The sequence below is a fragment of the Rhopalosiphum maidis genome, chromosome 3 (assembly GCF_003676215.2).
Source record: "Rhopalosiphum maidis isolate BTI-1 chromosome 3, ASM367621v3, whole genome shotgun sequence".
In the NCBI taxonomy this organism is placed as follows: domain Eukaryota; kingdom Metazoa; phylum Arthropoda; class Insecta; order Hemiptera; family Aphididae; genus Rhopalosiphum; species Rhopalosiphum maidis.
In genome coordinates, this window is record NC_040879.1 from 33,474,422 (window position 1) to 33,488,717 (window position 14,296).

At 23.7% G+C, this 14,296-nt stretch overlaps 1 protein-coding gene across 1 annotated transcript in view; it reads right to left on the reverse strand.

Moving 5' to 3' along the window:
- The window catches only part of LOC113557907 (muscle M-line assembly protein unc-89-like), a 33,450-nt gene that overhangs the window by 7,399 nt on the left and 11,755 nt on the right, over nucleotides 1-14,296 (reverse strand). The window contains exons 6-28 of the mRNA XM_026963448.1: nucleotides 13,108-13,243; nucleotides 12,819-13,025; nucleotides 9,516-9,817; nucleotides 9,007-9,227; nucleotides 8,605-8,916; nucleotides 8,392-8,482; nucleotides 8,129-8,301; nucleotides 7,881-8,054; nucleotides 5,920-5,999; nucleotides 5,676-5,842; nucleotides 5,576-5,604; nucleotides 5,428-5,487; nucleotides 5,270-5,338; nucleotides 4,064-4,132; nucleotides 3,917-3,991; nucleotides 3,060-3,119; nucleotides 2,782-2,841; nucleotides 2,158-2,220; nucleotides 1,803-1,859; nucleotides 1,560-1,631; nucleotides 759-851; nucleotides 588-677; nucleotides 464-532 (exon numbers count right to left, since the gene is read on the reverse strand). Of these exons, the coding sequence (XP_026819249.1) occupies nucleotides 464-532; nucleotides 588-677; nucleotides 759-851; nucleotides 1,560-1,631; nucleotides 1,803-1,859; nucleotides 2,158-2,220; nucleotides 2,782-2,841; nucleotides 3,060-3,119; nucleotides 3,917-3,991; nucleotides 4,064-4,132; nucleotides 5,270-5,338; nucleotides 5,428-5,487; nucleotides 5,576-5,604; nucleotides 5,676-5,842; nucleotides 5,920-5,999; nucleotides 7,881-8,054; nucleotides 8,129-8,301; nucleotides 8,392-8,482; nucleotides 8,605-8,916; nucleotides 9,007-9,227; nucleotides 9,516-9,817; nucleotides 12,819-13,025; nucleotides 13,108-13,243 (2,729 nt within the window). The remainder of the gene's footprint in view (nucleotides 1-463; nucleotides 533-587; nucleotides 678-758; nucleotides 852-1,559; nucleotides 1,632-1,802; nucleotides 1,860-2,157; nucleotides 2,221-2,781; nucleotides 2,842-3,059; nucleotides 3,120-3,916; nucleotides 3,992-4,063; nucleotides 4,133-5,269; nucleotides 5,339-5,427; nucleotides 5,488-5,575; nucleotides 5,605-5,675; nucleotides 5,843-5,919; nucleotides 6,000-7,880; nucleotides 8,055-8,128; nucleotides 8,302-8,391; nucleotides 8,483-8,604; nucleotides 8,917-9,006; nucleotides 9,228-9,515; nucleotides 9,818-12,818; nucleotides 13,026-13,107; nucleotides 13,244-14,296) is intronic.

Here is a 14,296-nt window from a genome sequence, read left to right on the forward strand (position 1 = left end):
ATAAATTTGTACTATTTCAGATTTTAATGTGCCTTAAAGCTATCGCAGTAAGAAATAATTACGATAAACTATTATATAGAATGTGAATAATAAAGAAAACCTGAATTAATTGTAAACAGTTCATATAAATTATGAACATTCACTGATATTTCCATCGGAAAAGATGAGCTATGTTACCACGAACACTGTTGAATTCAACCACATCGGTAAGTCTACTGCTATTGACTCTATCCAGTCATTGTTAATAGGTATTTATAAGTATTGATTTATAAAAAAATTATATTTGTGTATTATTTTCACAACGTATGAACGAATCAAGAACATGATAAACTCGCTGGCGTTCAGTTGCTTGACCTTTTGCAAAATTATACCGAAATATTCTTTAGATCACTTCAGTCAGATACACTGTCACAATGATTCAAATATAGGATTTATAATAATTTAACTTGCACAGTTAACTTACTTTTACTGATGGTCGTCGTTTAATCTCATTTATGTTATCTTCAACTGGTTCAATCAGATCGTTGGTTTTCTAAATACATATAAAAACTATAGACTACTGAATAACATTTATTTACAAAACATACTTTTATCGAAGAGCCTCTCCTTTTTATGGGACTATCCTGAATAGTTTTTTCAGGTGGGGATGTATAACCGTTATTATCTTCAGTTTCCATCTTTTAAAAAATTTGGTATATTACAGGCATGCAATTTGTATGTACAATCTACTATATTAAATCATAATAAAGTATCCTTACTTTCAATGTTGATGGTTTTTGTTTTTCTTCAACAATTTCTTGAACCGTTTGAGTTTTAGTATGATTATTAATTTTATTTTCATCTGTAGTTTTCTGAATAATAACATAAACTTAGAATTTATATTTATACATCATATATAAACATTGAATGTTTAATGTTTATACATGGAAAAATGTAAATTCAAAATTTTAGTTTTATTGTATTTTTTTTCCTAAATATTTTTAAATTTAAATTATTTAAGTAATGGCTAATATTGCTAATAAAATAAAATCGGTTTAATATGAGACTAAGACATTTTAAAATTTATTTTTGAACTAAGTACCTTTATATTTTGCTACGAAAATTTCATTGTATATATCTACCTACAAAATTTTCTAACTTTTAGTTTAAAATATTTAAATAAAAATCAGGTATATTAAAATATAAGTTTAACTTATGATACCATTAAAACAATAATTTCGTTAAAAACATATAATGTGTAAATATGTTATGCAATTGTTTTTAATTAAAGAATACAAGAATCAGTAGTTAATTATTGTTTATCATATAGATAAAAATAATTTCAACATTTTTTATAGGCGCCTAATCCCTAATTAATATATAATTATTACAGTCATTTATCCGAATGTTAAAGGTCTGTAAATATTTATTTAATTTAAATAAGATAAATATAGTTGTATCACAGCCTAAAATATTTTTATATGTATTACAATAGTCATTTTACTTTGTTTATTTAAGTTTTTCATGAATTTAAAATATAAATATATGAAAAAAAATGTTTGCAACAACGAAGTAATTACTTTGATTGATTGGGGAGATTCAATAACTTTTTCTTCTTCAGTTGATAATGAATTATCATTTTCAATTGTTGTCTAAATAAAACACGCAAAACACAAAAAAAAAAAAAATAAAAACACTATCCTATAAACACTAAATTTTAAATAAAAATATATACAACTAATCAAATTATTTAAATACTTAGTTATTACACTAGGAGCAAAATAACTCTACATTATTTATTAAAAAATTACACGCATACATACTCTTAATGGTTTCTTAGTTTCCTCAACTTTAACTTCTGTTTTTTCAACTGGAGATTTCTAAATTAAAACACAATAAATTTGTAAATTTCTTTGATATTTTAAAAATAAGTGTCATAAAAAGCTGATAAAATAGAAATACTAAGAATCAGAAACTTGACCTTTACCATATTATATTGAACCTAACAGTGCCTATGTTCAGAATTAAATTTTAAAAATAACAAGGCATTAACAAGACTATCTAAATTGAAGTAAATTAAATTAGGTGTATATTTTTTTTTTTTTTGTAATATAGATTTAGTATTATTCTGTAAGTAATATTATAATAATATTAAATAAATAATAAATGCATAGATACTTTTATCAACGGTTTCTTAATTTCTTCATCTTTAACTTCTGTTTTTTCGTTAGTAGATGATTTCTAAAAATTAAATTATGATAACATATTTTAATAATATTTCCAACAAGACCAGGAAAGTAAATTGTCTAATTTTTGCCAGTTAACTTTATTTTCTCATTTCTATACATGATTCTATCGTAAATTATTATTGAACATTTTAAATGAGTGAAAATTAAATTTTATAAAAAAATAAGATTTTTTAGAAATGTATTTTAAATTTATTTAACTATGAAAGTGTAAAAAAAAAATACGTATATAACAAAATATGATTTTATTATTTATCAATAAATATTTAGTGAGTACATATTTTTATCAATGGTTTTTTGATTCCTTCATCTTTAACTTTAAAAGAATTCTATTTAAATTAAAAATAAAAATTTTAAGTTTTTAACATTCCTTTTTTTTTTTAACAAAAGATAAAACGACTGGAAAAAAATTTAAATTATAAATATACTGATTTCATGTACAATTAATAATTTAGTATTATATTTAGATATAAAAAGTATACTTATATACCATTAAATATATAATAAATAAATATCAGCATGTATTTATTTAATATTTGTGAATATAGGTACATACTTTTATCGCTGATTTCTTAGTTTCCTCATTTTTTACTTCAGTTTTTTCATTAGACAATTTCTGTACAGATAAAAATAAAATTTATTAATATTGATGATATTTTCAAAAGTTTAACTTAAAAAAAGAAAAAAATGAACATAATGTATGGAATAAATAATGGGACATCTATCGATCTTACTGTTATTACTTTTTCAAAAAGCATTGCTATATTAAAAAGTATAATTTAAAAATGAAACAAAATATGTTATTATATTATTTTTTATACATTCTTTACTTACTTTTACAGATGGTTTCTTAACTTTTTCATCTTTGACTTCGTCTTTTTCGTCAGTAGTTTTCTATACAATTAAAAACATGTTTATAAATGATTTTAAATATATTAAAATTATGTGATATAACACTCAGTGACATAACACTGAAGAAAATTAGAAAAATTAAGAATGAATGATTAAGATAGTGGTCAGAGGACACATATCTTGCACTAATTATAATTACAAAAAACATTACTATTTGATAATTATTTGTATACTCCATGTATTTTATAACTAAATATTAATCGTAAATTAATGACTTATAATAATTTATGTCTACGTATTTTTATCAACAGTTTCTTAATATCATTATCTTTAACTTCAGTTTTTCATTAGAAAAATTCTAAAAAAAAATATTTTATTCATACGCTTTACCTCAAAAATATAACATAAAAATAAACAGGATAAAGAGTGAAACCTCAATTTATTTCGAAAATGTTCATAATCATTTAATAATGAAAGGAAGATATTAGATAATATATAATATATAGTATATAGATAATATTGTATATAATTATAATAATAAAAAAAAAATGTTAGTCTTTATTATGATTTATGAATATACCATTTCCATTAGAATAAATATAATTTCCTCAGATTAAATACTAAATTATAATATAACTAATATAAGATATTTAATTGATTTTAATTCGTATGTTCGTTTTTTTTTTTTTTGGCTATGATAAATTAATGTAATTTATATTTTCCCCACCCGTTTGATTAAAAATTGATTTTTGTTATTTGTCGTATTTATAAAAATTAGACTTTGTGCATAAAGATGGACTTAATGACTAAATTATCATTCTCAGTTTAAAAATAATTACCTTTAATATTGAAGATCTTCTTTTTTCCTGATCTTTCTGTTCCTCTATTGTAGTTGTAGTGCTTTCTGCAGATTTCTAAAATATTGAACCATTTAGTAGATCATATTTAATATACCTAACTGTGTCATATAATTTTAAATGGATTACTTTTAATATTGAAGATCGCCTCTTCACTTCATGTTGTTCATCTTCCTTTATCTCAGTTTCATCAGTAGTCTATAGAAAGTACATTTATTAAATAAACATATTACTTAAAAATATTTGAAACATAATGCAAAATATAAATCTACATTAAATTATGTTTTATAATTCTAAAATATAAATTACGAGTACAATTTATACAAAAAAAAAAAAAAAATGTAACGAGCTTGTTGAATGATAGCACTTAGAATGATCAGTATAGAATAAAGCTTAATGCGTAAAAAGATAATTAGACATGAAATTAATTGTAGTTTGATCAATATAACGGAAAATAAACTACAATAATAGCAGAAAAGTAATAATTTAAAATTGTAAGACCTTAGATAAATGTGTAAAATATAAGTAAGTATACTTTTTAGTATACTTACTTATACTTTTTACTGAGTAAAAAAATAAATATAGATTGAAAAAAAATTATTCATAGAAATTACTTTAAAGTTTTTAAAATGTTATTTCTTCTATACTTTGATTTTTTTCATCAAATAACACATAAAAATCAATAAACGTATTTGGAAATATTATTTTAATTTCTCATCTTATAAAATATGATATTTTTTGAAGGATTTCGATACATAAAAATCGAAATTCGCACTAGTACTTTAAGAATTTATAACTATTTTAAGTATTTAAAATTTAAATGAACGGATTAGTAAACCAACATTTTGAGAGGTAGGTACCTCATACTACTTTATTTCACTTATAAAAACTTTAAATATTTATAACTCATAAAATATTCTTCCGAATTTTAATTTGTATGTATCGAAATTTGAAATACTCTACAAAATATTATGCTTCAAAATATGTAACTTAAAATATATGAAGTCATTCAAAAAAATACAAAACTAAAATAACTAGAATAAAATAAAAAATATATATATATATATATTAAATAATAAGGTTTTCAAGTGGAGAAATGTAGAAGTACATTTTTTTATACTCTTTCTACTCGAATTTTGTGTAATATTTTGGTTAAATGATTATTTTAAAATCTAAATTTATAAAACAATGTTTTGATTTGAAAACATTAAGGTATAAGAAGCTTTAAACTTGAAATGTAAATACATAAAAACCACTGCCATGAGTGCATGTCTCATGACTTTGTATACATTATACAATATACATTAATAGTTAAATATATGGTTAATTTCTTACCTTAAGTATTGAAGATTTTCGTTTTACTTCTGGTGAAGCATTCTCGTTAGTTTCGCTGTCAACTGTTTTCTAATTAAAATAAAATTTAGTTTGCTTAGTTTCAGATATATCATAAATTGAATGATAAATAATACTATGCTTTGAAATGTAATTTATACCTTTGTTGTTAATGAAGATTTTCGTTTCACAGATTTTTCTTTTGTTTCTTTAACTTCCTCCTGAAATATTTTTTATTTTGTTTAAAAATTGTTTTCTAAATGATTAAAACATTTTTTTTCGTTTTCTTATCTTACGGGTTTATCTTACCTCTTGTTTCTCATCAACTTCCATTTTTTCTATTTTAAAGACAAACAAAATTATTATTTTACTTAGTACTTTTGTATACTATTAATATTATTACACTTACCGAGAATATTAAGTTCTGCAGATGATTCATCACTTCCAGCAGAATTTTTAAATACAATCTTATAGGTACCAGAGTGTTCTATTTTAGTTTTTGTGATTATTAAACTTGCGCGTTTTCCATCAAAGTTAATAATTGTTTCTGACGTTTCCGTTATTTGTTTTGAGTTTCTAAATAATGTATTTTATGAATAATTCATAACTTTTTATAATAATTTAATAATTTTATATAAAATTTAATTTCTTACCTGTACCATATGACTGTGACTTGTCTATCAATTTTGGATAAACTAGAAACGAATTCTATTCGCTCACCTTCATTAGCACGCTATAATAATAGTTCAAAAATATTAAACCTTAATTTTTTAATCTTACACAATATAGGTAATATACTAGTATAGTAATATTTAAACATTTATTTTATATTATATTGTGTTACTTAAAATAAATAGCTCTAAAAATATTATGTTACATAAAAAATACTCACTAAGTTTTATTAATCACCAATTCTTAACATCTTTTTGAGGATGATGTTATATTATAAATTTGAGTATATTCGAATTGCTTTTGATTATAAAAAAAAACTGGCACATGAAGCATTAAAACATTTTTTTAAACTTTCAAAAATGCAAAATAAAATAAAGCATAATAAATTAGAATTATTCGCATTGTAATATGATTAAAAATAATCACCTACAAAAAGCAAATTATTAACAACAATTAAAACATAATATAATACAATTATTTACATTGTACATTAGATCTATTAGGCGTAATATTGTAATCATATTTTTGTTAAAATTGTATTTTATACAAGAAAAATTGTATTATTTCTTTTCACATATATTATAGCTTATTCAATGGAGTTAAATACGAAATACGAATAAGTATATTTAAATAATTATAAGATTATAAATTATAATATCCGTAATAACTAGTTGTATAGTACCTATTATATTTCTTTATACATAGGTAATAGTCATAGTGGTTAATCACGTAACATATTATGTAGTTATACATATATCATGAATGCTCGATAATTTAAACAACTTTTGCTTGATGAACATTTTTATATTTATGTTGTTATCAGAATTAGTAGAAATGCATGTTTAGGAATTTTAGTATTTTTTTCTGGCTATTTTAAGTTATTTTAAGATATCCAATCTAGTAATGTAAGATCTAAACTTAAAAATTTCTGTTTTTTTTTTGCACTGTGAATTACGGATATAATTTTTTCTTGAAATTTTGTATATGCAATTATTATGCATGCGATGCATTCTAAATTAAATATTATTATTAATTATTTAAATTTATTCATCAAAATATTATTAACATTAACTAAACTTTTGCGTAAAAAAGAATTTTAATTTTTCCACAATATTCTTGAACCATTTTCTTATATTTTGGCTGCAATTAAACATATTTTAATTAGATACAATACATTGTTTTGATTTTAAAAATAATATTCATAAAAAAATAATTAAAATGGAGTTAAGTAAATAAGTTGAAGCTCTATTTCGTCAGAAAATACGCGTTTGTGAAATAATTACTTTGTACAGTATGGAAAAAGATGACTTTGATAGCTATAGATATTCTACTCCTTCTGAATTTAAGGACAAAGTACGTAATGATGTAGAATATATCAGACAAGTTCCTAATAAAGATAAAGAATTTAAAATGATGATGTGGGAAGATGAGCTAGAAAAAGAAGAAAATAAAAACCTAGAAGTCAATGATTGGTCAATGCACGATGGCCAGTATCCTCGGTTGGGACCGATCATTTTTAATAATAATACAGAAAAAAACGCGCCAAATGATGATATTACTGACAAAAATTAAAACATAATATATTTAATAAAATCGAATAGAAACAATAAAACACTTGCACAACATTTTGTGTAACTGTTTGATTGAACTTATCATATTTACTTAATAGTAAAAATAAATTATTATTATTACATAAAATATATAGTCTATAAGTCTAAAACATGCATATCTTATAAAATTAATTATGACAAAATATTTACCTGATTGTTTCAAATAAATATTCATATTTCCATCTTTATAAAATTGTTTTATATAAAATAAAACTATCTTAGAAATATATACCTATACTTAATTATACTTTATAAATTTCATTTGTTAGTTGAATTAGTACTGAAAATGAAAAAAAAATCACACGAACACTACGTTTTTCATTATAACTCACGATTGATTTGAGTTTCTCATCAATTGATGGTTTTTCTACTTTTTCTTCTACAACTTCTTTTACTTCAATAGGACTGGATACTACTTCACCTTTTTCATTTTTAGCAATTAAATTGTAAATACCCTTATCGTTGGAAGTTGCATTTTTCACTTCTAATTTTATCAAATACTCTCCCTAAAAAAAAACAATGCATTTAGTTTAATAGGTAATCATTAGGAATAGTTTATGTTATTAATTAAATTGTATACATCATTAACGCGTTCGATTTTTGTTTGTCTTGTAACGTTGTCTTTGATCACAGTGTTGTCTTTCTTCCATGTGCACTGGGGTTCGAAAATGGACTGGATGCGACACTCAATGACAACGTTTTTAGTTTTTGATATCGTGACAACACGTGGGACTTCTTTAATCACCGGTATTACTGCAATCAAGGTTAAATATAAAGATTAATTGATTGCCAATCGGTACTTAAAACATGTACTATGGGGATATACTCGTATATTTTATTTACTTTCAATATTGAGCGTCAGATTTGCATTCAGTTCACCATTCCCGTTTTTTATACTGCATTTATACAACCCCGTGTCTTCTTTACCTGGATTCTAATGGTGTTATGTTCAAAATAAATTAGTAATTAGTTTTACCGTTTAATATAATATGATTATATATTTATACAGAAATGCATTTGCAATTATTTTAGGATTTACAATTCATTATAAAATACCTTTAATTCCAGGCATATGTAGTAAGAATCCCCTTTTTCCTCGACTCTCCAAGAAAGTTTCGAAGATTGGTTCAATATCTTACCATCAAGGTACCAGACTACCACTGGTTTGGGACTTGCCTTTACAGTACAATCCATTACAACTAGTTTGCCGTTATTTTTAGACTGTATTCTTGGTTTAATTAAGAATGTTGGAGGTTCGCCTTCCGGTTCAGGATCGGTTTCGATGTTTAGATTTAAGTTCGCATTGCTTTCGCCGTGTTCATTTTTCACATGACATCTATAAGTGCCACTGTCTGGACCAATTGGGTCCTATAGTTAAATATCGATATTTGTATTCACTAATTGTACAACTATGACATTGATAATATTAGTATTACAAATGAAAAATATAAACATTACCTGTATCAATAAAAGTATTTCGTATGTGTTTTCTTGTCCGGTAACTTTCATAGAAATTTTCGACGTTTCCGTGACAAGCTTCGTACCTTTATACCACATGACTTCTGGCTTAGGATTAGCTGTGCAATTGCACCGGAGTGTGATTAGTGTGCCAGACTCATTTGGAATTATTCGAGGTTTCTCGATAAACGATGGTGCAAATCCAGAACCACTATCACCACCTGAAATCAAAATGGGATTTTTTTATTTAAATATTTCATAATATGAATGTACTTTTATATTTAAAATAAAATATATGTATGTATTTATATATATATATTTTAATATTAATACCCACACATTAATTTTGTATGTTACAATATTATTATTATTATTATTATTATTATTGTTATTATTATTCACATTAATTTATTATTGGTATTTAACATGCGCGGTTGTAATGGAAATAAAGGGTACACAATTTGAGCAAGGTTGTATTATATAAATATTTTTTTTTTTTTTGGGTATACCTTGGAAATTCAATGATATGTTTGCATTGCTTTCACCAAATATATTACAAGCATTACAACGATAATTTCCACCGTCTTCTTTGGTGGGATTTGTGATTTCTAATCTAAGTAAATACATGTCTTTGCCAGTTGTCTTTTTTGACATTCTAATCCGTCCTGTATCTAATATTAGTTTAGATGCTTGATACCAATTTATTTCTGGAATGGGATTAGCTTCCAGCTCACACTCCATTACCAAAACATCCCCTTCTTGGTGTATCACTGGTTTCTTAGGAAACCTGGGTTGCTTTCCTTCTGGTATTCTAAAAATATAAAACCGATGAAATAAATATTTATGAAGCATTATAATTGAATATACCTTAAAGTAAATTAATAAATATAAATACTGGTAAAAATAGTTTCTTACTTATTTAATTGAAAACGGAAAATGTTATAAAAATATGACATGATCAATTGTTGTCAAAACAGTAATATTTTACAAATATGCTAACGACTATAAGTTATTATATTGAACATCATATTTATAACCACACATTTTGTTAGCCCTAGAGTAACTATAATTTTAACCCTTTGTTAACTGTGTTTTTAAGTCTATAGTTGTTACTTGTTAACTGTTAAGAGGACGTTATACCCACATATGTTGTCTCTATCTTACTAACTGCACATTATAGCAAATTTGCGTCTAGTAGAACACATTTTATGTTGTTAGCTTGAATATTAGAGTTAATTTATCTATTGTCAAACTTAAAGGTAAGAATATTATCTATAATATGTCATATGTTTTTATTGATATAATCATTTTAAAATGAGTTATAGCTATGTAAAATATTACAACTTTAAAATGTTCATAATTTACTTTAAAATTATAATTTTATTAAAAGCATATGAAATGTTCTAGATGATGTTCTTAACTTTAAGTTAGATAATAAGTAAATTTTCTCCAATATTAAAGCTGACAACATAAAATATGTTCTGCTGATCTGCTGAACGCAACTTTGCTATGATATACGTTAGTAAGACAGAAACAACACATGCGGGTAAAACGTCAAAAATGTTCGTGTAAATATACGATTAAAAGTTTTAGTTGAGTAATATTTTTAATTTACATAACTTGAATATTATATTCTTTGTTCCTATACTTCAAAATAAATATAAAAATTAACCACCTATATTTTATATTAATTAGTATTATATACCTACATTATTAATATCGTAAACATAAAATATGTATACGTATTTTGATTCATACTGTTGTGTTTTTATTATTATAGCCATTATAGGTATTATTTTCATAATAAATTAATTTGGTAACTAATATTTTACTGTTATTATATCAAATTTATAATGTTTCAATATTTCAATTTTACTTTGGGGTACCTATTTAAAATATAACTTCAATACTAAAAATACATCATAAAAGAATCCATCGTTCCGGCAAAAATTATTTATTATACAGGTCATTAAGAGCTTAAATTAAGATATCCGACGCTAGAAACTAAATATCGTGAATACATTTAGTTATAACTTCCTATACTAAATTACGAAATCAAGAACATCAAGTTCAATTACGCCTAGTGTTTTTAAGCTTTACTAAATATACCAACATCAGAACTATATAATACAGTTACTTAATACTTATATTTCATTTAATTAATTTTATTTTTATTTATACTATTTAAAGTGAATGTATATAAATAAATTCGGTTTCTGTACACAATTAAAATATTAAATGATAATTTTCAAGAACTGATACCAGTTTATTTGAAAGTAAGTAGGTATTTCATGTATTAATATTTAATAACACTAAGATATATGTATAGGTACTGGTACTTAATACCTATTACATGCAAAAATGTTCAAAGTATTTGTTTGAATTGAATATAGGTACCTATATCTATTTTATATAATTAAAATTGTAGTATGATTATCAACCTAGCATAACCTAGTTTTCCCGTATGGTGTAGACCGTACAAATATTTTTATTAAGTATTCTTCAATATTTCTATCGATTTTCTAATATTTCTTTGTAAACTATAATATTCGTTTTTATGATCAAGGGCATAGATGTATAAGCTGTTTTTTGAACTTACACGGGAGCAAGCAACATAGTAGTTATCCTCGTACTCTTTGTTACCCATTAAAATTAGGTACGCTTCTTATATGGTTCAAACTTTGTTCAATCCATTACTTTTATTATACTCGTAATTCATAAATGACACGGTGTTTCTTCTATATCTTTATGTGCGTATTTGCCGATTATTTTAAAAATTAATAACTAAATTTTTAAGTTTGTTAAATTACTTATAAAATTTAAAATAGACTTAAAAACTTTTCCGCCCGAACAATGCTACATCGTTAGATATCGGTTTTATATTTTTTTAATATATTTTATAAACATTCCAAAATTACTTAAAAAAATAAATGTATACATAATCGATAATTATTCTAGTTGTATGAAGCTCGATTTTGCCAAAAAAAATAAAATACCATTTTTTCTATTAAATTTAAATTTTATTTTCCTAGACTGGTATACATTTATAGTTTATCAGTATCACACAATATTTCGCGGATGAGACTTAGGTCCATAAAACTATGCTTAAAACCTTTTCCATAATGTGCTCTTTAATTGAAAAAAAATCCATATGACGATCAAATGAAAGGTTCCTGATATCATTAGTATCTAAGATTCATGTATATGTTATTTAAGACATATCCATACAAAAATTTCCTATAGAATCTGATTGCAACACTACATACTAGATATAATTGCGAATATAAACCATTCAAGGACCCACTCAAACACACACAAAAAATTCGTTAAAATTAGAACAGCCGTTCAGGATAAGTTCAGTGACATACACATATACAAAAAAATTATACATAAAAAGAAGATATGCCTTTTAGATAGATATATATTGTATGCTTCATAAAAAAAGTAAAGATAAAAACGTTTTATTATAGAATTTTATTGTATATAATATAGATGTTATCGAAATTGTCATAAAATTAAAACAATCAATAAAAAAATAAAAATTATTAGCAAGAATTTAGTGGTAATGAATATTTAATGCTTTCGACAAATCAGAGTAGTCTATATATAGTTATGTATGTATAATTTGATGGAACTATATACACGTAGAAAAATACGTGTCACACAAAACACGATTAAAATATAAGCGATATAAGAATAAAACGTATTATATAATTATAATTATTATTTTACAATCGTTTTTATTTCAATTTTTTTTATACTTAACTATTATTTCTATTAAATAATTATATTCGTTAAAATATATTACTTACTTAAGATGGCCCTTATTGTCGTCATTTAAATTCAAATTTACATTAGCGACACATTTGCCATGCACATTTATTGCCTCGGCTCTGTATTCTCCACTATCTGTTTCTTCTGTATTATTTATTTCTAATTTTGCCAAGTAATACAGCTTTTGATCTACATTTAATGACGAGGAATACTTACTACCCTTCACAATATTTTTACCGTGGTACCTATAATAGAAACACGACAAATCGAATAATATAATAATCATTATGTGAAAGTTAACAAAAACAAGAATATATTTGTTCTTACCATTGGACCGTTGGTTTTGGATCTCCCACTAGACGACATTCTATAATAACATTTCTACTATCTTCAGTCTGTGTAATTATGGGCCTTTCGGTAAATGTGGGCTTTATCCCATCTTCAGGTACAGGTGCTTCGTCACCTAAAGTGAAAACTTACTGAAAACCTACAGTTCACCACCGTTCACCACAGTGTACACGTAATAATAACCATATGCCATGTTATACCATACATTTACACAAAAAATTTTAAAATATATATAAATGTCAAATACACTATATTAGACCAACTTAAAATTCATTACCTATATAGCTTAGAAATAATAATATAATTTTATGTGGGTGATAATTGGGATCATAAACCGCGCATTTAACAAAATATTATATTTATTACTTATATATATATATTTGTATACGTAAAATAATGTTTATTATGTTTTAGATTGTTGAAAATATTGAACTCACACGTTATTTATTAAATACTACTGCGTATGTTACAAAGCTAATGTATTAGAATAATAATATATTTTGATTACAGTTCTGATTTTGATAAGCGTTCAATTCAAAACCCTACCAAAAAAAATTAAGAAATAATTTTCATTAAGTGCCTACGGTAAGTTGCTTCTTTGAATTTATATTTTTTCACACTTAAATTGTAAATTTTTATTAAGTATTTAAAATTTTGAATACCATATTTTTGACTTTATAAATTATTTTGAGAGTATGACATCATTGCACTATCAAAGTGGTTTCAACAAAGTTGTTAAGAATACTTTTCAAATGTATTTAGAATAACTAATTAAATACTTGGTAGCATTTGTATTTGTAAATGCGTATACAAATACTTTTTTTAAATATAAATTCACACGATTTTTAAAATTATTTGAAATACTCCACTGAGATTTTTTTAAGTTAAATTAATTGTATAGTAAATATATATTCGTTAATCGCAAATAAATACTAAGTTACTATATTTATACTTTAACAGATTTGAGAATTTCAAGCGACGCTTAATATTATAATATAGTTATAAGTTAATTATGACAAATAAAACTTCAGCAAGGTAGATATACATTTTAGTTATTCTATTATTTTCTTATTTAATGCAATTTATAAATTCCTAAAACCATTACAAAATATTATCTTGAAATCAATATTTAAAATAGTAAAAATATGAAACAATTGGTCATTAAAAC